This window comes from Arachis stenosperma, chromosome 7 (genome assembly GCF_014773155.1).
Source record: "Arachis stenosperma cultivar V10309 chromosome 7, arast.V10309.gnm1.PFL2, whole genome shotgun sequence".
In the NCBI taxonomy this organism is placed as follows: Eukaryota; Viridiplantae; Streptophyta; class Magnoliopsida; order Fabales; family Fabaceae; genus Arachis; species Arachis stenosperma.
The window spans coordinates 7,977,776-8,004,683 of NC_080383.1; the positions used below are offsets into that span (position 1 = coordinate 7,977,776).

The 26,908-nt window shown below is 28.3% G+C and overlaps 2 protein-coding genes across 2 annotated transcripts; one reads left to right on the forward strand and one right to left on the reverse strand.

Annotated features, from left to right (window-relative positions):
* The first annotated feature begins 18,974 nt into the window (after nucleotides 1–18,974).
* Nucleotides 18,975–24,258, forward strand: LOC130942149 (nucleobase-ascorbate transporter 1). The gene is made up of 14 exons (XM_057870844.1): nucleotides 18,975–19,127; nucleotides 20,690–20,787; nucleotides 20,901–21,077; nucleotides 21,499–21,599; nucleotides 21,691–21,766; nucleotides 22,073–22,132; nucleotides 22,222–22,409; nucleotides 22,504–22,600; nucleotides 22,849–22,935; nucleotides 23,094–23,152; nucleotides 23,247–23,338; nucleotides 23,427–23,504; nucleotides 23,607–23,761; nucleotides 23,887–24,258. Exons 1-14 carry the CDS (start codon nucleotides 19,052–19,054, stop codon nucleotides 24,097–24,099), a joined length of 1,557 nt encoding a protein of 518 aa, XP_057726827.1. The 5' UTR covers nucleotides 18,975–19,051; the 3' UTR covers nucleotides 24,100–24,258.
* An 891-nt stretch (nucleotides 24,259–25,149) lies between these two features.
* LOC130942150 (small ubiquitin-related modifier 2-like) lies at nucleotides 25,150–26,574 on the reverse strand. Its single transcript, XM_057870846.1, has 3 exons — nucleotides 26,372–26,574; nucleotides 25,544–25,693; nucleotides 25,150–25,446 (listed from the first exon to the last, which is right to left on the reverse strand). The coding sequence occupies exons 1-3, from the start codon at nucleotides 26,435–26,437 to the stop codon at nucleotides 25,378–25,380; spliced, it is 285 nt and encodes a 94-aa protein (XP_057726829.1). The 5' UTR covers nucleotides 26,438–26,574; the 3' UTR covers nucleotides 25,150–25,377.
* Nucleotides 26,575–26,908: the final 334 nt, after the last annotated feature.

The window sequence follows — 26,908 nt, forward strand, 5'->3', positions numbered from 1 at the left end:
AACAGTCATTAATTAGATATGAAGAGATTTAGTTTTAATTAAATTTTATCTTAAGAAGCTATAAATAATTAATTATTCAAATGGATATAATTTTTTTATGAAATTTTATGGTGCAGGAATCGTGTGTATGACAAACTCTTATATAATAAGAGCAGTGATTGGATCTAAAACTTTATTATTAGCATGGTCGTTAGCACCCAAAACCTTATTGTTATGATCTTCGGTCTCCTCATTTTGTATACTTCACATTTTCTCCTTCCTAATTGTTATCGTGCTGGAGACTCCATACTAACAAGAGGAATTAGTGTGTGTTTGGATTTCAGTTTGCAAACGGGAGTTTGCATAAAAGTGATTTTGTAAAATTGATTTTAATGAAAAGTAAGTTTGGGTTAACGTGATTTTTGTTTGGTAATTTTTATATCAAAATTGATTGTAGTAAAATAAATATTGTTTGGATTATACTACTCAAAATCACTTTTAAATGAAAAATTACTAAAAGAGACATCAATTTAAATAATTTTTTTTTATATGCAAAATCAAAATACTAATAAAAATAATATAAAAATATTTATCATATAAATAAAATAAATATAATAAAAAAATAAAAATATAAAAGAAAGTACTATAAATTTGATAATGTCAAACAAAAAAAATATTCTATAATTTTTTAGTACTGTTTACTATAAATTTTCATTATATATGGTTTTGTTGTTACTTATAATTAATTTTTTATTTATTTTATCTTTTTTTATAGGATCATAATTTATATTATACAAAATTTTGATAATAAACGTAGTATATAATAATTACAATTACAAATTTTACAAAGTCAGAATAAAAAATAAAAAAAATTAATACAAAACAAAAATAGAGTACTTCAAAGAATAGAAAAAAATCATACACATAAGAAATAATAAAAATTTCATAAAATCAACAACATATATCATATGAACAAAAAAATATAATAAAAAGTAAATAAAATTTGTATGAATAAAATTAAAAAAAAATAAAAAATTTCGTACGCAACATAAATATAATGCAGTAAAGGATAGAAAAAAAAAGAATTCATATAAAAAATAAAAATATCCTAAAAAAGTCAACAACATTTATCATATGAATAAAAGAAATACAATAAAATAAATAAAAAACCAAACAAAAATAAAAAAATTTCATAAAAAAATATACATATAAAAAATAGTATAATAAATGATTAAAAAAATTCATAAAAACATAACATGAGAAATCAGAACACTACACAAATAATATAAAAATATTTATCATATAAATAAAAAATATAATAAAAAAATATAAGTAAAAAATACAATAAAAAACATAAAAATTAAAATATAAAAATGAGTATTAAAAATAATAAAAAAATTGAAATATTTAATTTGCTAGTGATTAAAACAAATTTGAACTATTTTAATGAAAAATTTGGAACGAATAACTATGAAGAAGTAAGAAGAATTACAAAAAAATTATTATGAAAGTAATAGTTACTAGTATCTTTTTATAGGAGAAAATGAAGGGTAGGGTTAGTAAAAAAGAAATAAAATTTCATCTAATTTTCCAAAGACAACAAGCAATCATGAAAGTGAAACGCAGAAGCTACAAATTTTAGTTTCTCCTAAACGTGCGTTTAGAAGCAGAATCACTTCTGCGTTCAGGAAGATAAAAATGGCCAAACAAAAAAGTGAAACTTTCAAGAAGCTCAAACGTACTTCTCTCCTTCCCAACGTGTTTGCCAAATACACCCTTACACTTATATGAAACCGTTGACAACATTTTAGATAAGTACAAATAAAATTAAATTATATAAAAATAAGACAAAATAATATTTTAAATAGGTCCATTTTAGTAATTAGATGTTTAAAAATAATTTTAATTATTTTTTAAATATTATTAATTTGTCAAATTATGTTAACATTAATTTTTTATAATAAATTTTATTATTCAATATCTTATAAAAGAAAAAAATGAATCAACCAAAATAGATAATCAAAACAAAATAAGAATCAGAACTGATCAAGAAAAAAAATTAATATTTTAATATAATTACAGTACAGTAATAATAATAATTAGTAACTGAATGAACAATTGAAAAATACAACTAACTAGTAATTAACATAGAATGTTTGATGAAGGGACTTAGGCTACAAGCTTGCACTGAATGGTTTATATGTATTAAGGTCAAGTAAGACACCAACTATATGAACCTAATAACAGATAAAATATACTTAAACTTTTAACGTAAACCGCTGTAGCCTCTAGCGGTTTACGCACACATCCCCATGCACATAAACTGCTGCTGCCAGCAGCGATTTATGACTAACTTCTCTCAAACATAAACCGCGATAGGCTGCCGCAGTTTTCATGCTACATTTTTTGAACAGAATCCGCTGTTGACTCTAGCGGTTTCTGTATAATTATAAACCGTTACTGCCAGTAGCGATTTATATAATATAGTGAAACAACGTAACCATTTTTGAAATAATGCATTTGCGTAAATTTAAGATTAAAACAATTTAAAAACGTAAATTGTCTTTAAAATAAAATATATAAATATAATTATTTTTTAAGTTTATTATTAATATGATAATAAAGAAATGACTATACAGATAAAGATTGTTAAAAAAACTAGAATGATACTTTTTGAATTTGTAAATAATTTAAAATAATATTCGACTTTAAAATACTATCTGCTGGTATCAATAGATATTGACATTGTATAAGTTATATTCTCTTAGATATTAGTATTTTTTTTAAACAATACATCATTTTTTTATTTTTCATAATTATAATTGTAAAAAAAATATATAATATATTAAGATGTAAAGTATATAAAAAGAAATAATGAAAAAGATCAATATTAAAAATGTATAATCTAACATCCCAATTTTTAATTCTTCATAATCGTACTAAAAGTTCAGGTGTCATCTACTTCTACTCTTTTTAAGTTTATACTATATTTATTTAATATTAAACCTTTACGAATGTAAACCGAAGTTTTAACTATGAAAACGAAAAGTCTTTTTTCTTTAGATAAACCACGTAAACACATAAGCATAATCACATAATATATATAATACATATATACTATTATTCATTCCATCCTCAAAATACAAGTTGTGCCCCTCTAAAAACTCAAAATAATAAATAACGACGGATAAAATCTCAACTAAACAAACAAATAGGAAATACAACACACAAATATATATAATATAAAGTTTTGTAGATCGGTTGCGACTTCGCGCCAAAACTTTCTGAACCCGTCACTGAAAAGAAAATCTGTAGAGGGTGAGAACATCATCCTCACAGGTTCTCAACATGGAAGAAAATACCATCAAAGTAAAGAAATACTTGCAAATAGAATTAATTTCATTATAAAACAAGGAAAAGTCTAGGGGGCCAGCAGTTTTATTGAATTTTGGCCAGCATGTAACCAGCAGAGAAAGGTGAGCCATTGGATGAAATCTCACACCAATCTCACACCATCAAATCATCATTGATGGCTAGTTGATGGCTAACAATCACAAAAATTGCTGGTCCCCTAGCATTGCTCATAAAACAATTTATCCTTGAAATAACTTTTTGAAAAAGTTTTATGAAAAAACTTACTTTAAAAAGTCATAAAGAAGCTCATTTAGTTTACAAGTCAGTAAGGTAAATAGTTTAAAGAAATTAAAAGGACCGAGGACATACCTAGAGGCTTCCTACCCAACTCACATCACTCATTCCATCCAACTAATACATAAATTAGAGTAATAAAGCAACACCTAGTCCACCCTGCCTTAACCTCCATTGTCACATATGAGAAACAACCATCAGTGTCACCACCGTCAACATGAGGGATCTCTCAGTTGTCAAGCACAAACAAAACAATGCAAAGCATACACAAATAGAGAGTACAGATAGAGCAATTAAATCAAATAGCAGATAGAGGTAATTACTCAACTAGGCAAATCAAAAACAAGATCAACACTCAAATAATACACACAAATGCAAATGATGCATGCCTGTCTTATGGCTAATGAGCTCATCTATCGGTTATACAGCCAAACCCGATATATCTGGTAGTGAACCCTGGCCGGTCCTTACATGCGCGCATCCCCAAGCACAAAATTCATATTCCTGTATCAAATGCATTGGGGGACATCCAGAAAGGTATAAGTATCTGGCCACATCTTACGACGGAGGGTCAACAGAATCTCAAATCTGAACCTAGAGCAAGTGGAGCCAACCCACTGTATCTACCAAGAAAAATGCGAAACTCAGATAATTTCTCAAATCTCGTATCATTCTCGACCGGGAACAAGTGGGGGCTAACCAAATACATATACCCTAGGAGACTCAAACCAAATCCGGAGCAAGTGAATCAGTGCCACTACATCTACTCAAACAGGTATATCATAATCAGAATTATGTTCAACATCAATATCATTATCATTTCATTATCAATCTCATTATCCATCTCTTCTTCAATCTCTTCTCAATTCATATTCAATCTTAATTAATCTCATTCATCGCCATCATTCATCATCATAATCAATTTTCACATTCATCCTCTTCATACACCACTTCACACTTTATTCATCTATTTCCAATTCATCAACTCATCCCTTAAATTCTTGTTTCTAACTCCTATATCCTTAATTACACAGGTTCTAGACCCTTTTTCGAGGTTTATAAAGGTTTAGAAGGTTCAAGGAATGGTTGAAAACTTAAAATTCACTTTTCAGAAAAATAGGGTAGTCACATACACATGCACATGCTCGCATACGCATGAGTGTAAATTTTCAAAACTCGTGTACGCGGACCACCTTTGCGTATACGGAAGGTTTGGACATTTGAGCTCGCTCGTGTACGCATGAGCGTAAACGTGACTAAGTCGCGTACGCAATCTATGTTCGCGTACGCACGGTATATCAGAATGTGAAAATAGGGCTGCACATGGATCGAATAATATCCGCATATTCGCAGTAATTATCCGCATTCGATCCGAATTTTATGGATATTATTCGATCCGCATAGTCATCAGATCGGATCGGATCAAATCTGATCCGCACTATGGTAGGATCGGATTGCGGATTTGGCAATGATATCTGCGGATCCATTCCGCATATCCGCATGTCTCATATATATAGCATAGTTTAAGAAAGTAAACCCTAATGTGATATGAATTTTAGTGTACTGTTTTATGAATTTTATAATATATTGTTTTTAATTTTTTTATGTTGTACTTTAACTTAGAATAATTAAACTTAGATCTTGTGTTATTATTTTGCTTTTGTTATTCAAGAGAACTTTTATTGATAATATCTTAAGAGTAAATAGGCTTAAACAGGTGAAAAAATAGATTTTCTAGAACCAAAAAAGGCCTTTAAAATGATTCTTTTGAATTATGCGAATATACTTGATATCCGATCCAATCCGTGTGCAACCCTACGTGAAAAGGCTGATATATTATAAAAATCCAGTTTTTCAACAATCCATATTTCAAACCTTCATAACTTTTTTTATAAAATTTATTTTTTAACCATTCTTAAATTGTTGGAAAGATCGGTAAATAAAATTTCATAAAAATCTAATTTTGTAAAATTTTTTAACTTCGATGACTGAATTACGATCCGCAAAAAATGGCCAAAAATCTATTATTAACCAAAAACAAAATTTTCAAAAATTCATAAGCCAAAACAATTTTTTTGGTATGATATATTACTATAAGAGTAGGGATTAAAAAAAAAGCAAATTAATGTGCCAATCCTTTTCCAACTTTTATGACCTGAATTCTCATACCAAAAGTTTGACTCATATTATCAGAACAGAAATAAATTTATCTTCTCATATTTTTCGTAAGGATCGGATGAGGAGAAAGAAATACAAAAGACAAACCCCTGGAAAATTTTCCGAAAAAAAGACGAAACTCATGATGATTCTTAGTTACACCAATCAACAAAAGATTATGGCTAACATTCAATTATGGGAACATAATAATTAGTCTCGGATCAATAAAAAGGACAACATAATAATGATGGCACCTCATTATCAAATCCTCAATATATAGCTTAATTGTAAACATCTATATCATTAAACTAGTCCACCAAAATAAGCTCACTCTTGTCATTTTATGAGTAAATTTGTCACATCATTGCATCTGTTGACTTAGTAATTAAAGCCATTAAAAGTGATAATTAATTAAGATTAAAGGTTAATTAATTAGATCTAAAAATTAAAAAGTGGACGGATCATATATTATTTCTTATTAAAAGTAGCGGTCCCCCTTGAAACATCCTTGTAAACAATATTGCATTTTCTGTTTTATATGTAATAGTGATGGTTATTTTGATTATTTCTTGTGTGATCATAAATTATAAATTTTGATAAACTGTACTACTTTAATTTTTATCTCTATAATATATATTCACCTATAATTCGCTCCAATTCCTCTATAAAAACTGTAATTTAGTTTCATCTTAACTAATTATGAAGACAACGTTGAATCTATAGATAGAGGAAATTACATAGATATATAAAAATTATTATTATTATTATTTACACAATATATACAGTACTTAATTATTTTTAATTTTTAATTTTTTATTTGGTTCTTGATTTCACACCGACATATATGGTACCTATAGCTATATATGCAATACACGTGTTCCAAATTTGAAGCTCACGTTGTTTTCTTTGTTCTTCTTAATGCCTGGTTTACATCAATCCATTTAAACATCGCTTTCATATATCAGATACAAAAATATTATTTATATCTATGTGGAGCTAATAACTCTTTAAATACAAAATTTGATATTTCTTCTCTCTAGCTACTTAATTACTTCTTATTATTTTTCTTTTTCCTTTCCCTTGGTCTCTTCTTTCAAAGTTACATTTAGCATTGTTGTATCCAATTTACTTATTAAATTATTAATCCCTTGCCTGTAAATTTTGTTACTCTTATTTTATACGATGAATTTTATTAGAACAAAAGTTGGCTAAATCCAAATACGAATTATGCTAGAGTTAATTATATATAGATTAATTACAATCCTAATTGAAAGTGATTATAATAGTAATTGATTGAATAATAAAATGATAAAAACTTAAATCTAATTTTAGCTAAACAAAATAACTTAAAATTTAAGATAAAACTTTAATTATTATATATCTCTAAGAGCTTAAAAGTTAAGATAAAAGTTTATTAGTTTATGAATTGTTTAATAATAGATAATCAGTTTTGAATTTTATCATTTAAAAATTATTTAAATGCATGAATCTACACGGATCATTAGCCTCTTACAAATGACAAAGATTCAATGTATTCATGGCACAAATTAAAGAAAAATTAAACAAGAAGTTTAATAGAAAAGGTATTGTACACAAAAGAAAAAGGAGTTAGGGTCGGTTTGGAAATTTTAAAAGTAACTATTTTTTAATTTTTGACTTATAAAAAGTAGTAGTATTAATGTCTGATGTAATTTTTAAAATTAAATTGTAATTTTAAGCTATTTAGGAGTTTATAGAGAAGTAAAAAAAAAATAACTTCTCTCATAATACTTCTACTTTTCATCATATTTCTATAAAATAAATACTTTTAGAGTTAAAAATTCAAACATAAAATAACTTATTTATAAATTACTTTTAACAGAGTCATTAATTATTTAAGTTATTTTATCAAAAAAAACTTAATTAAATTAGTTACCCAAACTGTACCTTAAAGAGAGGTTTTGGTTAGAAGTCAGTGCTTAATATCATTTCCAAAAAATGTTAATATAATTATTACTTCTACATATGTATATATATCGAAGTATTTAATTATGCATGCTAATTAAGTATTAATCATCATATCACATACATAAAGCGTATGGTAATAATTATATTATTGTTAGTATCTAGCTTTCACACCGTGACAACAAAGTTTATCTAAATATCTATATTAAAACTCTGATGTTAATTAAACTATGCTTTGCACTTAGGTATCTTAATCGAGAGACTTGCTTTCACTGACCTAATAATTGGCTTATCTGTTAATCTGTTACGTTCAACACTAATCATCATCACAGAATAGAACAAATTAAAATCCGATCCTAGCATTAAAATCACGTTCCTACTAAATTTTTCAATTCTGGGGAACTTTTAGCATCATTACGTACATTAGAGTAAGATTAAATGTAGTCCTTTCTAACAATTAACTTCTTTAACACTGATTATTTTTCTTAAAAGTATAATTCCCTTGTTATACCGCAATAAACCTTTATTAGTGATTGATAAGCAAGTTATTATATATTTAATTATTTACATATATACACAAATAGACAAATATTGTTTTTCTTTTAAAAGATTTTATTTTTCATATTTGTTTTATTCATAAATATAGAGAATTAATTTTTAATTAGTCAGTATTGATTAATTTTTTAAAATAATTCTTTAATCTGCACATTTTGGAGGAACTAGGATTTACGATCAAAATTTAAAATTTAAAATTTATAGTTTAAGATTTACGATTTAAAATTTAAAATAAAAAAAAATTTGTAAAAAGATTAGCTGTAAAATAGTTAGTTCCCTAATTTAACTCGTGGTTAATATTTTTTTATCCTTAACTAGTTAACTTTAAATTCAAATCAAATTAAGGGTCCATTATTTGGATACGTCCATAAATTATTTTTTTTTAACTTATAAAAAGGTATAGTATTAATATCTAGTACAATTTTTAAAATTAAATTACAACTTTTTAAAAAGCTATTTTATTATTTATAGAGAAGTTAAAAAAATAATTTTTCTCGTAATAATTTTTTTTTTATCATTCTTCTCTTAAAATAATAAGCACTTTTAAAATTAGAAAACCAAATACCAAATAACTTATTTATAAATTATTTTTAATATAAATATTTATTATTTAAATTATTTAAAAAAATTAATTAAATTATTTATCCAGACCTAAATCCGTTAAAACATGAATATGAATTTCAAACGTTAGGTTTTCTAACTTTTATTCTCTTAGCAAAATTTCTACTACTTATGAAATTATTATTCGCAATTTATTTTAACAATCCTTTCCTTATTACTGCTTTATAATAAAGAAAAAACATAGTTGACACAATTTTTTTAACCGATTAATTATTTGAAGAACTCGAGATATATTTAGAGTATATAAAGTTGAGTGGTATATATATAGCCAAAGGTGCACCCAATTCATGAAGCACCGACGAATAATGCTAAATATTTCATGAAATTGTGTCCATATCTCAATTACTTTTATTAAGACATTATATATATACACCAACCCATTTAGAATTAATTAAATAGTGTCTTACGTGTGGACCAATCCGGAATAAAGTTCCACTTCCACAATCACAAAGTCACATTATGCATAATACTAATAATAATGAACAAAAAGTCTCGAATAATCCTAGTACTAATCAAAATCAATTGATGTTTATTAGCTACAAATAATCCAAAAATATAATATACTTAGCTATCAATATGATTTAGTTAATTTATCAAATTAATTAGGGTTCATTTTGTTCTCTGTGTTTATATAAGGTGATGACGAGGAACATTCGAAATTGGCCCACCACGTATATTAAGGTACGGATTTTAAATGTTAGCTGCATTATTATTGTTATTTCTCAAAAATAATTATGCGGGACACGAAACTTTAAGAATAATTTTGGGAGAAAATATATATAGTAGTCGGTGATATAGTTTAATTTCTTGCTCAAAATATATATGTAGGGCAATGCAAATCTCATCAGTATTATCACCTCTAACTTGTGGCCCAACTTTATGAATTCACGTTTGACTGGTTAATATGGATCTTCTAAAGTGGATACGTTGTTGTTTTTTTTTTTTTTTTTTTTTTTTTTTTTTTTTTTTTACTAAAAGATATAATCCGCAATTTCTTAATTGAGTATGGGAAGACTATGCCATTTGAGCTATTATTCATTGGCTCTAAAGTGGATACGTTGATAAAGTAATAAAGTAAAAAATTAATTATTTTTAAATTAAAATAGTAAAATATATATTTTATAAGAGTTATAAATTTAATGATAATTAATTATTTATTTTATTATTTTATCAACTTCTTTAATTTAGAGGATCTAAAGTTGATTAATATATAAATGATGTTTAATATGAAGTTTAATTATTTTATTAGTTTCTGTAATTTTATTAAATTTTTAATTAGATTTTTATATTTTATTTTTTAATTAGATTTTTGTACTGTTTTTTAATTTTATAATTAGGACATTCAGAATTAATTGAATATTTTTTTACAAATTGAAAATATTTATAATTAAAAACATAACTAAATCTTTAATCGCATATATTTTGGGAGAAATATTTTCTTAATTTTAATATTTTTAATAAAAAAACCTAATTATAATAAAATTAAAAAGTAATATAAAAACTCACTTAAAAATAAAAAAAATAAAAACTTAATTAAAAATTTGATAAAACTATAAAATTAACATAGTAATAATTTAACCTTAATATAATTATTGTATGTATATGATGCAATGGTACATGCCAAATTGAAGTGATTTTATTTTATATATAGCTTTTAGAAAATGATAATGGGTGCATGATGAGAGCATAATGCAGCACTTGGGACAAAAAGGTGTCATTATATGGATGAGGACACTCTCAGAAATCATAACATGAAACCAAAAACATATTCTCAAGGAAACAAGAAAATAGATTTGTTCCTACCTACAATCCTATCCTCTCTGCTCTACAACAACCCAAAATAATTCTTTTATGATATTTTTTTAGTTTAGTAGAACAAAGATTAATTTATTATAGACCTAAATTTTGTTTATAAATTTGTTGTTAGTCAATAAATTATTACTATTACAAAAATCAATCTAAATTGATTAACTCAAACTCTGATATTTTTTGTTTGGTCAGTGAATTGGACAATCCTCAATCCTAGATATACAACACACCTTAGTGATGGGGAAGGGATGAAGTGCCACTGAGCTAAGGCTCTTCGGCACTCAAACTCTGATTTTGATTAATATTTTTATGACCAGTGGTCACTTTAATGTGTTTTTTTACTGGGCTATGTGTTACAACAGCTATTGGGCCAGCCCAAAAAGCAATACACCCCCTCCAAAAATATTCACTCCACCGCGTTTTTTTTAATTGATTATGAATATATATGAATTCAACAAAACAAATGCATAATCAAATATCATGTGTTCTTAATTACCAAAAAAAAAAAAAAAATCATGTGTTCTTTTAATAGAAAGACCCCCCAAAAAATTTATAGAAATGATAGTGTATGTGATATATAAATGGAATAAATATATAATAGTAAGATCATACTTATATATATACTTCTTGAGAAAATGATCTTCAAATAATGTTGCTATATATGGATTCATAACTGTCTCTTTTTGTAGCACTTAAATTAGGAAGGGATCCTGTGTTTTTTTTTTATGGGAAATAAAAATGTGAGTGGAGGCGTCATCAGTATGATAAAGTGTGCTAATTGGAATATATTCCTATAAAAAGGGCAGAATATAGTGCCAAATAAAGCAATCTTACCCCCAAAATAGTTGTATTCAAAGTTGAAAACATTAAAAGAGATCTTACATGCATACACTAGATAATTCTACTCAAAACTTAAATATTTTTTTATAAAATAATATTAGAGAAATATTTTTTTTTTCAGTCAACATCAATAATTTTTTTAAAATTAATTTATTTATCTTAAATTCTATACCGAAATCATAAATCCTTAATAACAAACCTTGCATTATAAATTTAAACATTAAAATTAATTAATGTTAGCTAACTAAAAATTAGTTTCTTATATGTTTTTAATATGATTTAATTTAATGACATCAATTAATAATGTATTTAGTACCTCTTTAGTTAGAGCTATTAGCAAGGTAGTAACAAATAACAAATAATCACTTTTGGATGATACACATTCAACCACATGCTATTCTCAATTCATAGAAAATCTTAAGATTTGAAGTTATCTGATAAAAAATAAATTATAAAAAAATCAATTTATCTAAATATGAAGGCGATAAATTTTTTTATTATATATATTTAGATCAAGAATAATATATTTTTATTATTTTTAGTATAAAAAGAGATTTAAGTTTAGTCACAAACATACATATTTGGCTAAGTACTACTTGTCTCTTCAATTATATATATATATAGGTGGATGCCTTATTCTATTTGTACTCTTCCCTTTCTTGAGTGGCTTTATTTTCTTTTATGGCCCTAAAAGATAGATAGGTACAACAAAATGCTCTTTACTCTTTAGTACTATATCTCTTTTTTCTGGCCTTGCATGCATTGCATTGGTGTCATCATGAAGTAGTGCAACACTTTGAAAGTCTCTAACATCATCTTCTTGGAGGTATCCTTCTCAATATGCTTGTTTTCTTTTCTTTTTTAGGGCAAAATATTAAAATTTTAATTTTCTTTTCAGTTTCTAAATAAGTTTTCATATTATTGAGAAACACCAAAGTTAGTTTGATTTACAACTTAGTCATATAGATACCTTATATGTATAGTTAGTTGTTGTCTTTGTTTGTTTGGTTTGGATCAAGAATCTTGACTGTTAGCGATACTGTTAGAGATTACTATATTTTTCAAAAACATACATTTAATTTCTCCTATTTAGTTATCTTACAACATATATTCTTATAGCATACTCTTTTTATTATGTGTGTTTTTGTTTGTCTTTATCATGAGATTATTTCATTCTTATAGTAACTAGCATGCATCCATGGGGCATGGATACATGTTTAACTTTAATATTTTGTTGAACTATACATCATCTTATTTCTATTTTCGGTAATGTTAGAGAAACACAAATAATGGGTAAATTTAAACTGTTTGAGCTTATTTAAATTTTTTGAGTAAAATTTTTAATCAGCTCCTATCTTTTTTCAATTTAGACAACTCGCACTTTAATGATTGGAAAATGATAATACATTCCTTATCATTCCTTTTAATTTCATTAGACGCATGAACTCTTATTCTTCAATTTTATTAGACGTATGAGCTATTTTATAAGAATTTTTGGTAAAAGATGACGAAAAATACTTATATGTAACGTAACTTGTATGACCTAACCTTTATCAGTCCTATGTAAATAATAACCATTCGATTGAGATTGTTTAGTTTTTACATAATCATCAAAACGATATCTTAATCAAATAGTTATCATTCCTCTGCAGCATTATTTTGATGACTGTATAGACAATAAATAATCCTAATCAAATGGTTATTATCCATGTATAGAGTAGGTAAAAGTCAGATCATATAAGTTAATTTCATATGTAAATATTTTTTGTTAATTTTTATTGAAAATTCTCATAGAAAAAATCATGTCTAACAAAAAAGAAGAATAGGGGGTAGATTATCATTTTTCAATCGGTAAAATGTGAATTGTTTAAATTAAAAAAAATAGACACCAAAAAAAAATTTACTCAAAATTGACGGGGGACAAAATTGAGACGATTTTGAAATATTAGGGACTTAAATAGAACGAAAACGTTGGGGACAAAAACGATACTTAGAAATAAATTTTAATTTTATCCTTCAATAATATCAATTTTTTACTGTATATAATATTCAATTATTTTTTAATCTAAATTACACTTAATCATACTACTTTTATTCTAAATAAATTTTTTTATATTTTTATATTAACTTGTAAAATTATAAAAAAATAAATTTATTTAGAATAAAAGTAATATGATTAAGTGTAATTTACTTAGATGTGATTAAAAAGTAATTGAATACTATGTACAGTAAAAAATTGATATTATTAAAGAATAAAACTAAAATTAATTTCTATGTATCGTTTTTGTCTCCAACGTTTTCGTCCTATTTAAGTCCTTAACGTTTCAAAATCGTCTCAATTTTATCCCGCTGTCAATTCTGTTAACGGATCTCTAACGGCAGGACAATATTGAGTCAAATTTGAAACATTAGGAATTTAAATAGGACGATTAAAATGTTAGGGGACAACTTTAGAACTTATTCCAAATTTTGGAGACAAAAAGATACTTTACTCTATTTTATAATAAATATTCAAATATACTAAACAATTCTGATAAATTCTAATTGATTCTAAATAAATATAAAATCAATACGAAATATACTTAAATATTATATTGATATATACAAAAATACTTTATCTACATTAAAAATGAGTTATTATATATTTATATTTTTGATAATTTGATTCATAATTTTTTTAACTAAATAATCAGTTGTTAGAATACTTAAATTTATCATTAATATATAATCAAACCTGAAATAAACTAATAATAATTAAATTTATTTATAATAGTATAACAAAAAAATTCTAAAATATTAAATACGTATTTCTATATACAACAATTAATTAATTGCTGATTTTTTACATACGAACACGTAGCATAATTGTAATAAATAATATCCTAAATACATTAACATAATTTTAATTAAATCCGCATGGAACCATTTAATAATTTCATGGAGTTTTAATTTATGCATTAGATTATTTATCTATTCACCACTCTTAAAGATAATGAAATCCTCCAATAATCATTAGTTTAAAACCCAAAAATTTGCCTTCAAAATTTAAACTGATTTTGGGTCACTCATTTTAAAAATTTCAACCGATGAAAAAAAGGAATACTAATAATTATATCTCTAATACTTCATAAACCTCTATTGTATAAACATTAGCTCTCATACTTCCCCAAAAGAAATTGAAGTGAAGCAATTAATAGATTGAATAACGAAAGCAATACTAGTTGTAAAAATGCAGCGTTAGCGTATGTATAGTCGCAAAAAGTCTTGAAATTATTATGGAAGATGGGAGAAGTGAAAGATAAAGCTGCAAAGTGCATGCAATGGTGACTAGGGCTGGCAATTCATACCCTACCCGCGGGTACCCAATCCGGTCCAACCCGTTCGGGTAGGGTAGGCTACCCTATCCGCTGCGGGTAGGGTAGGGTATGGTCCGGGTATGTCTGCGGGTAGGGTAGGGTACGGGTTTAGGGTGTACCCTACCCTACCCTACCCGCACCTCAAATATATAACACATATTTTATAAAAATTAGGTATATAGTTAAAGAAGTGAGAGTTGAACCTACAACCTTTCTTATGTAATGACTTACAATAAGTAAACAACCACTAAACTAGTTAGTTAATTTAGTAATTTAGAGTACTAGTTTGTTATTTTTTATGTCATTAATATGTATAAAATTTGATATGATTGAATTTTATATGTACTTTGAAAAAATTTTATATATCTGCGGGTAGGATAGGGTAGGGTAGGGTTTAGAACTTTAGGGTGCGGGTAGGGTTAGGATTGAGAGATTCTCAACCCGCGAATAGGGTAGGGTAGAGTATTAATAGAATTTTCAACCCGCGGGTAGGGTTAGGGTAGGATCCAAACCCTACCCTACCCTACCCATTGTCAGCCCTAATGGTGACGACAAATTACAAAACAGATATCAGAGTTTCCTACTTCCTAATATGACCCTGCAAACCATCTTTTTTTCCTCTGTTCCCATTTGAACCGGATATCCATTTAAGCTCTTTTTCTCAAACTCAAACATCTACTCAACACTCTCGTGCAATAGTTTCGATAATAATTTATTTAAATATGTTAAATTATTTAATAATTTTTAATAAATAGTATTATATAAAAATTACTGTATATAAATTTTTACTTTTATTATTATTGAATCGAGTTAAATTGCATATTCATAAACACTCACTTTTAGATATTCTAAAATATCGTCATACATTTCAATATAGTCTTGAGAGTAGATGACTAGATATCATGTAGCCGCAAATGCTCGTGTGAGATGAAACTCAATCTTCTCCATTTCTCATTTGATTATTGTTGTTGTCTTGTCTTTGGACTTATTATTAGTATTCTCTATATATTTATTGCCTCTATTTTTTTAATGAAAAAAAGGAAAAAAGATACTCAGATTGAAAAAATAAAATAGATATTTTGGTAACACAATAAAAATATTAGAAAAAATATGAATAAAAATATGATATTTGTTTTCTTTCTTAAAATTAGAGATCTAAATTAGTACTAAATATATATCTAAATATTGTAAATAAATAAATATTTTAAAATTCACCAACAAATAAAAATAAATAGATATAATTAACATTACTTTACACAAAAGTGATATATATTGGTGAATTTATTGATAAGAATAATTTATTTACATAGCATGAGACACTTATTATTTATAAAGACAATAATAGTAAATTGGCAAACAAAAATGAAAAAGTAGGCACTGTTTGCGGCGGCTTCCACTTAGGCAAGAGCACATATTCTTCTCTTTTGCATTTCCATTAGGAAACACCAAAGAAACATCCACCAGAATATGAGTGAAAGTAATGCACAAAAGAGAATACACAAATTAAATGGTTCCTTTGGTTTGGTTGCATTTAATGTAACAAAACCATGCCCCTACTAATTCATTTAAGGTCACTTTGGATAAATTATTTTTATTATTTTTAAATTTTAAATTTGATAAAAAATAAGAAGAATGCCCGTTTATAATTTTAGGCATTATAACATTACAAACTTATCTACACTATATAATTTACTTTAAGAGTTCTTAATCTCAATCAAATTTTAAATCCAAATATGAGGTAGAAATTCAGGTGTAATTAACTTCATATAAAATTAATAATCAAGAGTTATTTAATAATAATTTAGTTATACCTATTAACAATTCTTAACTATTAATTTCACATAAAATTTAATACACGTAAATTTTCACCCATATATGATTAGATTACTCAGGAGAGAAATAAATTACCATTGAGACTATGACCCAACAAGAGAATTAAAACTTGCAATAGCAGCGAAATGTACAATAGTTGGGCCACAGAGTTTACAAGTTTCTGAAGATTGAAGAAGACCAAAGTGACAAATGTGCATTGCTGGCTTCCTTATTTAGTATCATTTATTTGCTGCTCTCTTTACCCCACTTGCAAATTTGTAGGACTATGCAACTCCCAAATCATTACTTATATCAAAATATTTTTTTATATTAAAATATTTACACCAAGATTAAAAAAGGTAACTGGGTTGTTTCTTGAAGACAAGGCTTCCAAATTATTAAAATAGACAACGGTTGAATGTGAATATCTGATGAAAATACTCATGAGTTTAACTACTTACTAATTGAGTAATTGTACTAAACTCTCTTGGTCTTCTTAGGATGAAAATGACAACTCACTGGGATACAAACTCTTACTTTTATTATTTATAAAGATTCATTATTTTAGCCCATAACTTATAACTTAAATGACATAAGCTCAGTTCGGATAATCAATTTAATTAAGTTCATTTTGATAAAAATAATTTAAACAATAAATGACTCTATTAAAAGTAACTTATAAATAAGTTATTTTATATTTAGATTTTTAACTCTAAAATTACTTATTTTATAGAAATGTGATAAAAAGTAGAAGTATTATCTTAAATAACTTCTTAGAAAGTTGCAATTTGATTTTAAAAATTGCACCAGATATTAAAACTACTACTTTTCATAAATCAAAAATTAAAAAAAGTTACTTCTAAAGTTTTTCAAATGGGTCCATAGTCTCTTCATACTCACTTAAGAAGTCACAAGTTTAAGGTCCAGTTTGGTAAATAACTTAAATAAGTTCTTTTGGAAAATGAGCTTAAAACATAAGAACTTTTATTAAAAGCAGCTTATAAATAAGTTATTTTGTATTTGGTTTTTTAGTTATAAAAATACTTATTTTAAAGTTGTAGCGTTTGGATAAATAACGCAAAAGATAAATTTTTTTATAAAAGAGAATGAATATTAAAATAATCATGATAACAAATATTTTTCAATATTGAATGTTGATTTTACATAACCTAATCACTAATATTGTGTATGATATGGTAGGTGAAAATAAAAAATAAATATAAAATGTGTGTCAATGTATATTTTATTGCTGTTTTTTATTTTTTATTTTTACTCCTATTAGAACTCTCTTCTCTTTTATTGAGGTCAAAAACTTGTTATAATTAATTATGAAAATAATAATAAGCTATAAAATTACATATGAAAAAGATAAAATTAAAACTGAAATTTCATATCACACTTGAATACAAATTTAATAATAAAAAATAGTGATAAAATGATAAAAAAATACTTAGAAGGAATATATGCAGTAAGTTGTTCAGACGTAATATTGTCTGAAAATATGGTGGAGGATTAATACTTCCATCAGATGTTTCATTACGTAAAAATGGCGAGACTTAGAACATTGCGTGAGAATGATGGTGGAAGGCCAATGCTTCTAGTAGACCTTGTGTGAAAATGGTGATGAAGGGTCAGTATTTTTCATAGAGTCAAGAAGGAAAGTAGATTTTTTTTGTTTTAAAATTAATTTTTTTTAAGTAAGTGGTAGAATGACTTCTCGAGAAGTAAAAAGTCATATTTCTACTTCTTCAAAAAGCTGCAAATTAACTTTTCGAGAAGTTAAAAGCTTTTTTTAAAATAGTGCCAAACATATAGATTGTGACTTTTTATAATCTAAAAGTAAAAAAAAAAGTAACTTCTGCTACTTCCTAAACGGGCTCTAAGTCTCTCTATCTTCGGTAAAATAAGATTCATTATTTTATTTTAACATTAACTTTAATTAAAGTAATAAATGTGAAAACTAAATATTTATATTTATATTAAATCGAAGTTATTAATCTATTAAAATATTATATATTTTTAATATATATTTACTTATTTAGTGATTATTTTTTTGTTATTAATTTATTTTTAAGAAGGGAAAAAGCTTATTGATGACAGAAGAGAAGAGGGCGTTACAGAGACACTTCCTTTTCCACAGTCTAATAAATAAATATTCATCCTTATTTCTTTCTTTCTTTTATTATTTTTTTTCTCACTTTATATATTCACTTTACTTTGTTCGGAATTCTTCTTCTTCTTCTTTCTCTCTGCTTCACTCTGTTTCTTCTCTGTTTTTCTTATTCTTCTCTCTGCTTCTTTCTGAAGCTCTTTCATTAGAAGCTTCAACAATGGCTGACATTACCCATCTACCTATGGAACAGCTTCAGGACCTTGACTACTGCTTAGACTCTAACCCTCCTTGGGGTATCTCTCTCTCTCTCTCTCTCTCATCATAATCCAAACATAACACAGAAATGAGCTTGTACCTTGTTTCTCTCTAGCTTTAAAGTTGCTTATGTAAATATATGTATATGTCACTCTTCATCCTCCATTTTCATTTTCATAATCTTTTGTTGCCATGTGAGAAGAATATATAAGCTTCTTAATGTTTAAGTTTTCCACTTTTATCTTATATTCATTTAAAACGAAGGGTAATAATTAAAAAAAAAACAGAGGAAACAGAGGGTTGTAAGCTTTGCAGCACTATGATATGAAAGTGTTACTAGAACTTCTTCATGTGGATTCATTTTGTCATTGCAAAATCAAATGAATTGAAGAAATGAAAGAAAGTTTCTTTCTTTTTTATTATTTTTTATTTTTATTGTTTTGATTTTCCACATTGTGTTTGTTTGTTTGTTTGTTTTTTTCCTTTGCTATCGAATGAGTTATCCCAGAAGTGCTAGATTATGCTGTTACTTCGGTTCTGGCGATATGGATCAAAAAGTTGAAATTTTTATTCTGTTGAGATGGAGTGGGGCTAATGTTTTTTCTGTTTCTGTTGTTTAGCACTTTTTCCCTTGATCTTCGGTTCTGTTTGCTAGTTGGGCTGATTTCAAATTGAATATAGTGAAAATCTATATTTTAACATTAACAATGATGTTATCATATTAAAATAAAGATAAAAATTTAAACAAATGCACTTTTTTCAAAACTCATTCTTTGGTGTGGAGATATTTGTAATTTTAAATAGATACGTATTTGGCTTCTCTGTATTTGATTATAATTTTAATTTGTACTTGTCCTTTATTGCTATTGATATGAAACAGTACTAATAAGTAATAACAACAGCAGGCCAGTAATGATGACAGTTGTAGTAGAGTTACCATTTTACCCTGACATAACTTCTTCTCCTTCTGGCGTGGGTTGATGAAATCAAAACATTAGCCATTGATAATGATGTTAAAGCATGTGGTCCCCCATTTTAATTTAGGATTAAGTAAATCATTAATCATGTGTTTATGTCACCTGGACACACATACTTGGTAGTAAAGATAGATAGTCACAATTTTTATTTGAATTCACTTATGAGATATATCATAATTCTTTCTCCTCTCTTACTCCTGTATAGATAGTGAATCATCCTACTTAATGATGATGTATGTTATTTGTAAAAAATCTGGCTGCTGTTTTCTTATTGTATAGCATTGTTCTAAGTAATTTGGAATTCTTCATTTCTTGCAAACTCGGATAATGTGATGTGATCATTGGTTTTATATGCTTTAAGTAGTTAAATGTTGAGTTTAGTGATCCAATTTAGGCCACAGCTATCTTGGTTCTCTTGTTTACTTGTATCATGTATTGGATTTCCTGTTGTATGTATCGTATGCTGAATTCTCTCTAAAAATTATTTGTAGATTAATCATACAAAGTAGCGAATTGCATATCGAAACAAACTGTGTATCGATACGCTTTCCGGATTTCTAGTAACTATGGTTTGCATTCTTTTTCTCTTTCACTCACTGTGAAGTTCTGGTCTTGTCTTGCAGCTGAAGCTGTGCTCTTAGCATTTCAAAATTACATATTGATGCTGGGAACAAGTGTGATGATTCCCTCATTGCTGGTTCAAGCCATGGGAGGAAGTGATGTATGCCAAAATTTCCAATTCCTTGCATAAAAAGCAATAGTTGATTTTGGCACACATTTATTGCTTCAAAATTTGTCTTCTTATGTTATTGATTTGGTTGTTCATATGATCAGGGTGACAAGGCAAGGGTGATACAGACTCTACTCTTTGTAGCTGGCATTAACACACTTCTTCAAGCACTTTTTGGAACAAGATTGCCTGCAGTAGTTGGAGGTTCATTTGCATATGTTTTTCCGATTGCTTATATTATCAATGACTCGTCATTGCAGCGAATTACGGATCCTCATGAAGTAATTTTCCTTCTTTCTATCTCCAAGTATTTCTGATTTTTGTTTTGAAATAGTTACCAAACAAGGACTTAGAGAGCACCTTAAAATTGTACATTACCTATAGAATTGAGACATCTATACGAGTATATGTATCTATTTCGTAAGCATTTAGATTGAAGTGAAATTTAAAGGTGTATCAGTAGAATCCATTGGTTATGCTGCGAAAATGGTACTAGTGTGAAACTCAATTTTAGTTTCAAAATGTTAATCATTTAACTTCCACTGAATATTGAAACCTGTTATTTGCATATAAATGACATTGGCAAACTAAAAAGAACTAAGGGATCTGCATATCATATAAGCTTCTCTTAGAAATATACTTAAATTTCTTTCTTATTTGGTAGGGTATTGAAAGAGAACTTGCCATGTGATTGGTTTGCAGAGATTTACACAAACAATGCGTGCCATACAAGGAGCTATGATTGTAGCCTCAAGTATTCAGATAATCCTTGGTTACAGCCAAGTATGGGGACTCTTTTCAAGGTAATTATTCACATGTGAATTAATTTATGAAGAAACTGATTAAAAAAAATGTTTGATTGTTCAAGCATTTACTTTGGATTTTCTCTTTCAGATTTTTTAGTCCTCTTGGGATGGCACCCGTTGTTGGATTGCTTGGATTAGGATTATTTCAACGTGGATTTCCTGTGGTAGGTGTGCCTGTGATTTAAATTCTAATCATCATGATCTTTATAATAAACTAGTTTGGTAAGTGTGTCTCGACAGAAAATACAAAGATGAGAAAAAGAAAGTTTCTATTCAGAAATAATACTTGAGGAACATATCCATCTTTATACATTATTTGATAATGCTTAATTTATCCGTGGATACTAACTTTGATGACACTTCCTTTAGCAAAATCCTTCAATTCACCATGCTCATTGTAGCATGATATATACCAATACTTCACAATTTACTGAAGTTTATATAACTTTCTTTCATATTTTCTTTTTCAGTTGGGAAACTGTGTAGAAATTGGTATACCAATGCTGTTGTTGGTAATTGGATTGTCACAAGTAAGTGCTTTAGCCTTTAATATGAACTTAAACGAAATGGAAACTGAATTTCATCAAATTGTTCACACACTAATTTGGTATAATTGCAGTACTTAAAGCATGTGAGGCCATTTAGAGATATCCCTATATTTGAACGTTTTCCGGTGTTGATTTGTGTTCCAATCATCTGGATTTACGCCGTAATCTTGACAGCGAGTGGAGCTTACCGGCATAAACCTGTTAGAACACAACACAGTTGTCGTACTGACAAAGCGAATTTGATATCCACTGCTCCATGGTACATACATCAAATAACATGTATTGATTTTCTTCTTCTATGCTTAAATGATTTTGCTGTGTTTGAACTTTAAAGTTTCTTTTCTTTCAAATAGGTTCATGTTCCCATACCCTCTCCAATGGGGTGCACCTACATTTTCGGCTGGCCATTCATTTGCTATGATGTCTGCAGTTCTTGTCTCCATGGTGGAGGTATCTATTTCTTGTTCTATCCGTTGCCTATTACTCCCTCCTTCTCAAAATAACTGATTCTTATACATTTAGATTAATTGAAAATTTAATGTACCTAAACAAAGAAATTGTCCAAATACATTAATATTTCAATAATCCTAAATGAAAAAGAGACACTTGTTTTGAGGAGGGAGTATTCAAATTTTCAGATTTGCAGGATTTTTCTTGAATCTTCTATAGTCCCTTGATCATGGCCTTTCTTGTTGCAGTCAACTGCTGCATACAAGGCGGCATCTCGGTTAGCAATTGCCACTCCACCTCCTGCTTTTGTGCTGAGTCGCGGCATTGGTTGGCAGGTTAGCATTAATTCTAACAATTCTGTATCCGGATGTGATGAGTTATGAATGTACCAAATTCTTAAAATGACATGTTTTGGAATGGAAAGGGTAATATTTATAGTATGGTCAACTTCCTTCGGCTGAGGGATGGAGCTAACCTTGTTTATATTGCTCAGGGAATCGGCATCATGCTTGATGGTCTTTTTGGAACTGGGACAGGTTCTACTGTTTCTGTGTAAGTCCTGCTCTTCATCAAGTTATAACCACAAGTTTCTTATATGTATCTTTCAATGGAGATTGATGAGTGTCATGATTGTTTTTCATTTTAGGGAAAATGTGGGACTCCTTGGACTAACGCGAGTAGGAAGTCGCCGAGTTGTTCAGATATCTGCTGGTTTCATGATATTCTTCTCTATGCTGGGTCTGTACATACAAATCATCACTAAAATCATTCCAAATGCTAATCACTGATGCTTCTTTGTGTGCTCTTTTTGTTGTGTATTCTTCAGGGAAGTTTGGTGCTGTGTTTGCATCCATACCTTTCCCAATATTTGCTGCATTATACTGCATTCTCTTTGGCCTTGTTGGTATGTCATGTCATCCCTTTCTCTAGTGAGATTCCATTGCCACACTACATACTCTTTTTTCAATTATTCTTCTATTGACTGCTACCTTTTCTTATTCGTCAGCTTCGGTTGGAATATCATTTCTTCAGTTCACAAACATGAACTCCATGAGAAACCTTATCATCATTGGCCTCACATTGTTCCTTGGAATATCTGTGCCTCAATTTTTCAATCAGTATTGGAATCGACACGGCCTTGTTCATACGAATGCTGGATGGGTGAGTTCTTCTTAAGCATCTTTATCTTTTATTATCAGTAAACATGTGCTGCCACTTTCAGTTATTTCAAGACTTCAGTTTCAACTTGAGGCAAATTACATTTTCCTCTCTTTACTTGATTGCAGTTCAATGCATTCTTAAATACCATATTCTCATCACCAGCAACAGTTGGTTTGATAGTAGCAGTGTTCCTTGACAACACTATTGAAGTTGAAAGATCAAAGAAAGATAGAGGGATGCCATGGTGGGTCAAGTTTAGAACTTTTAGAGGAGACAACAGAAATGAGGAGTTCTACACTTTGCCATTCAATCTCAACAGATTCTTTCCACCTACTTGATCTTGATCAAGATTAGAATTCAGAAGCAGCAATGCAAATTAGATTTTCTTGGACCAAAATTCATGACTAACAAAGTGCTAATATTAGCTTTTCTTACATCTCTCAATTTTTTGCAGACTATTTATGTAACCATGGTCTAACTGTGGATTGTAAAGCATTTGGGACCATGCTTTGTAGATGCAATAAAAGTGATTCTTTTCCTTTTTCCCTTTTATCTCCTATGTTAGGTTCAGCTCAACCTAGTAGTTTTATAAATTGGCTTGAACTTATTTAGACAAAACCTAACATGACCCCCCAACCTTTGTAATATTGACCCATAAACGGAATTTTGGGTCTTATTATTTTCCATAATTCCACTCATTTAGTAGTTCCTTTTTCTTGCACAAGTTCTTAATTCTTAACCATATGAGCACTCCAAACCTCAAACATGTTGGTCCTTTACCTACTGGTTTTGGATTTGATTGGAGTTGTGTTTTGTCATTTAAGACTCTAATCAAAAGATTGTTCGTTTGATGAAGACAAAAGTTGCATTAGATTTGAATTGTCGTTTCTCGTAAATTGATAAACAAAAGTTGAAGCTTCTTTCGGCAAAGGGAAGTAAAGAATAATTGTTATCTATTTTAGCTGCCACCACTACAATGGTTTTTGAGAAACTACAAAGGAACGAAAATAGATTCTCTCCAGTTTTTTCAACACTGAGAGAAAATGCACTGTAATCTCTTATCATTAATTTTATAAGTGGGACCAAAATTAAATATGAGAAAGAGAATAATGAAAGATGAAAGATCACAATTGACTCCATCCAGTTTTTTCTTCACTGGAGAGGATCCACTCCCCAAAAGAACATGAAGCTCCCTAAACCATAAAAATCACAATTTTTTTTCCTTTTTTCTTTTTGACAAATCATAATTTACAATGTACCATCTCGTATATGTCCCATTATTTTGGCTTTTTGACTTTCTCCTAATAACGTGTCTATGTGACTATTTCTCAATATTTCAAGCATTAACGCACAACACAATTCTCTCCCAAGACAAAGACATCATAGTGTACGTTTTATCAAAGGATCAGATTACAGAATTAAATAATCCAGGTTTTACAATCATACGAGTTGACCAAACTTACAAAACCCCCATAGACAGATTTCCTAGCAAGGTCTACAATGAAGTTACCCATCACAATTCCCATCATGCAAATCCATAGTGTTAGCAGTTGCATTCACCAAATAAAACTAAACTAACAAATTCTTCACAAGAACTACATGAGAAAAGATATAGATTAGGTCCACAGGGCTCCACCAGTCTGGTGCAACATTGCATCGATCTCATCCCCGTCCTCCATTTCAAGCTGAAGCAATCAATACACAAAAAACAAGTAGGGTTATGATGCATATCAAAATTTATTTCTAGCTTCAATGAACTGTAGGGGGTGAAAAGGGGCGAACCTCATCAGGAGTCTGTTCTGCTCGGAGACGGCGCCCATCGAACAAGAAGGCGATGGCATTGAAGTCCACAGATTGTCGATCACAATACGCATTCATCAGCTTCTTCAGTTGAGTGTTCTTTTTAATCCTGAAGAAAACTTCATTTCCATCCTACAATACAATAAAAATTATTCTTTGATCAAGTGCTCATCACCATAATACAAAACATAAATCTCCAACTCCATAAAGAACTAAAACTTTTCAAGTGCATTATTAACTCATCATATTATGCATCTTTCACTGAAACTGCAACAATTAAATAAAAGGAAAAGCAGCTTTGCAGTCTCATTTTACAACATTATGCTCTGCATACGCATATGAAGAAAATTGAGGTACTGACATAACATAACTATAGCAAACATTTTGAACATTGCATAGACACAAGCAGGGTTTGATTTTCAAAAGGGAATTTAGCATACCCATACCTAGGTTATACTTGTATCCCAAACAGCACAAACACACACACACACAAAAGATCACATAAGGGATCAAACCAATTAAGTAAGAGTATGTGTGTGTATATAACAGTGTTCAATTCCGAACTTTGAAAACTTCGATTCCACTTGCAGATAAAGTAGATAGAGATAAATTCAACACTAAAATAAAAGATATAGCAAAAAAGAAAACTGATCATAAAAAACAGAGTCCCAAAATGAGGAAAATTAAAGATAGCACATAAACACAAAAATTCACAGAAAAACATGAGATGCTTTTCAAGAAGGTTAAACAATTTTTGGTAGGAATTCGATGGCTTAAAACATGTATAACGTGAGAGAAGGAAAAACAAACCTGGCCTTTGACCTTCAAATTGATGTGAGCAGATTGATCGTTGGGTTTCTTGTCTTCCTCAGCCATCGTTCTTCGTTCTCTGTGTAATCGTCACTCACTCTATGAGAAAGTTAGGGTTTTATTTCAATTTTGAATTTCTTTCCTTTTGCTTTGCTTCTTTTTTCATTCCTCAGAAGGAATTATATTGTCGGGGAGCTGACATAACGGGCCACAAATCTATATATTGGGCCCATGAGATTCTGTTGGGTCATTCAGTTGGTTACAACAAACTAAATTCTAAATATTATTAATAATTACTCTATCTAACTACTGGATCACGAATTCAGATCCTGTGTGTATGTTTCACTTACAAAAGTAAAGTATGTTTCTATTGTTCTCAACTCATCAATACGCTTGGACCTGCTACATGTAACTTAACATTTTGGAAGTCACTTCCATTGCATTTGTGATTTGTATTACTACGATTAAACGGAGTAAAAATGTTTTTTTTTTTTTAATAAAATAGTATGGAACGTTTTTTATTCAACTTTACTCCTA

Coding starts and splice junctions, on each gene's coding strand:
- LOC130942150 (XM_057870846.1), bottom strand. CDS start 26,437: ATGGCTGAGGAAGACAAGAAACCCAACGATCAATCTGCTCACATCAAT. Junction 25,694..26,371: donor ATTTGAAGGTCAAAGGCCAG/GTTTGTTTTTCC, acceptor ATTGTATTGTAG/GATGGAAATGAAGTTTTCTT. Junction 25,447..25,543: donor CAGAACAGACTCCTGATGAG/GTTCGCCCCTTT, acceptor TGATTGCTTCAG/CTTGAAATGGAGGACGGGGA.
- LOC130942149 (XM_057870844.1), top strand. CDS start 19,052: ATGGCTGACATTACCCATCTACCTATGGAACAGCTTCAGGACCTTGAC. Junction 23,153..23,246: donor ACAGGTTCTACTGTTTCTGT/GTAAGTCCTGCT, acceptor TTTTCATTTTAG/GGAAAATGTGGGACTCCTTG. Junction 23,339..23,426: donor GATATTCTTCTCTATGCTGG/GTCTGTACATAC, acceptor TGTATTCTTCAG/GGAAGTTTGGTGCTGTGTTT.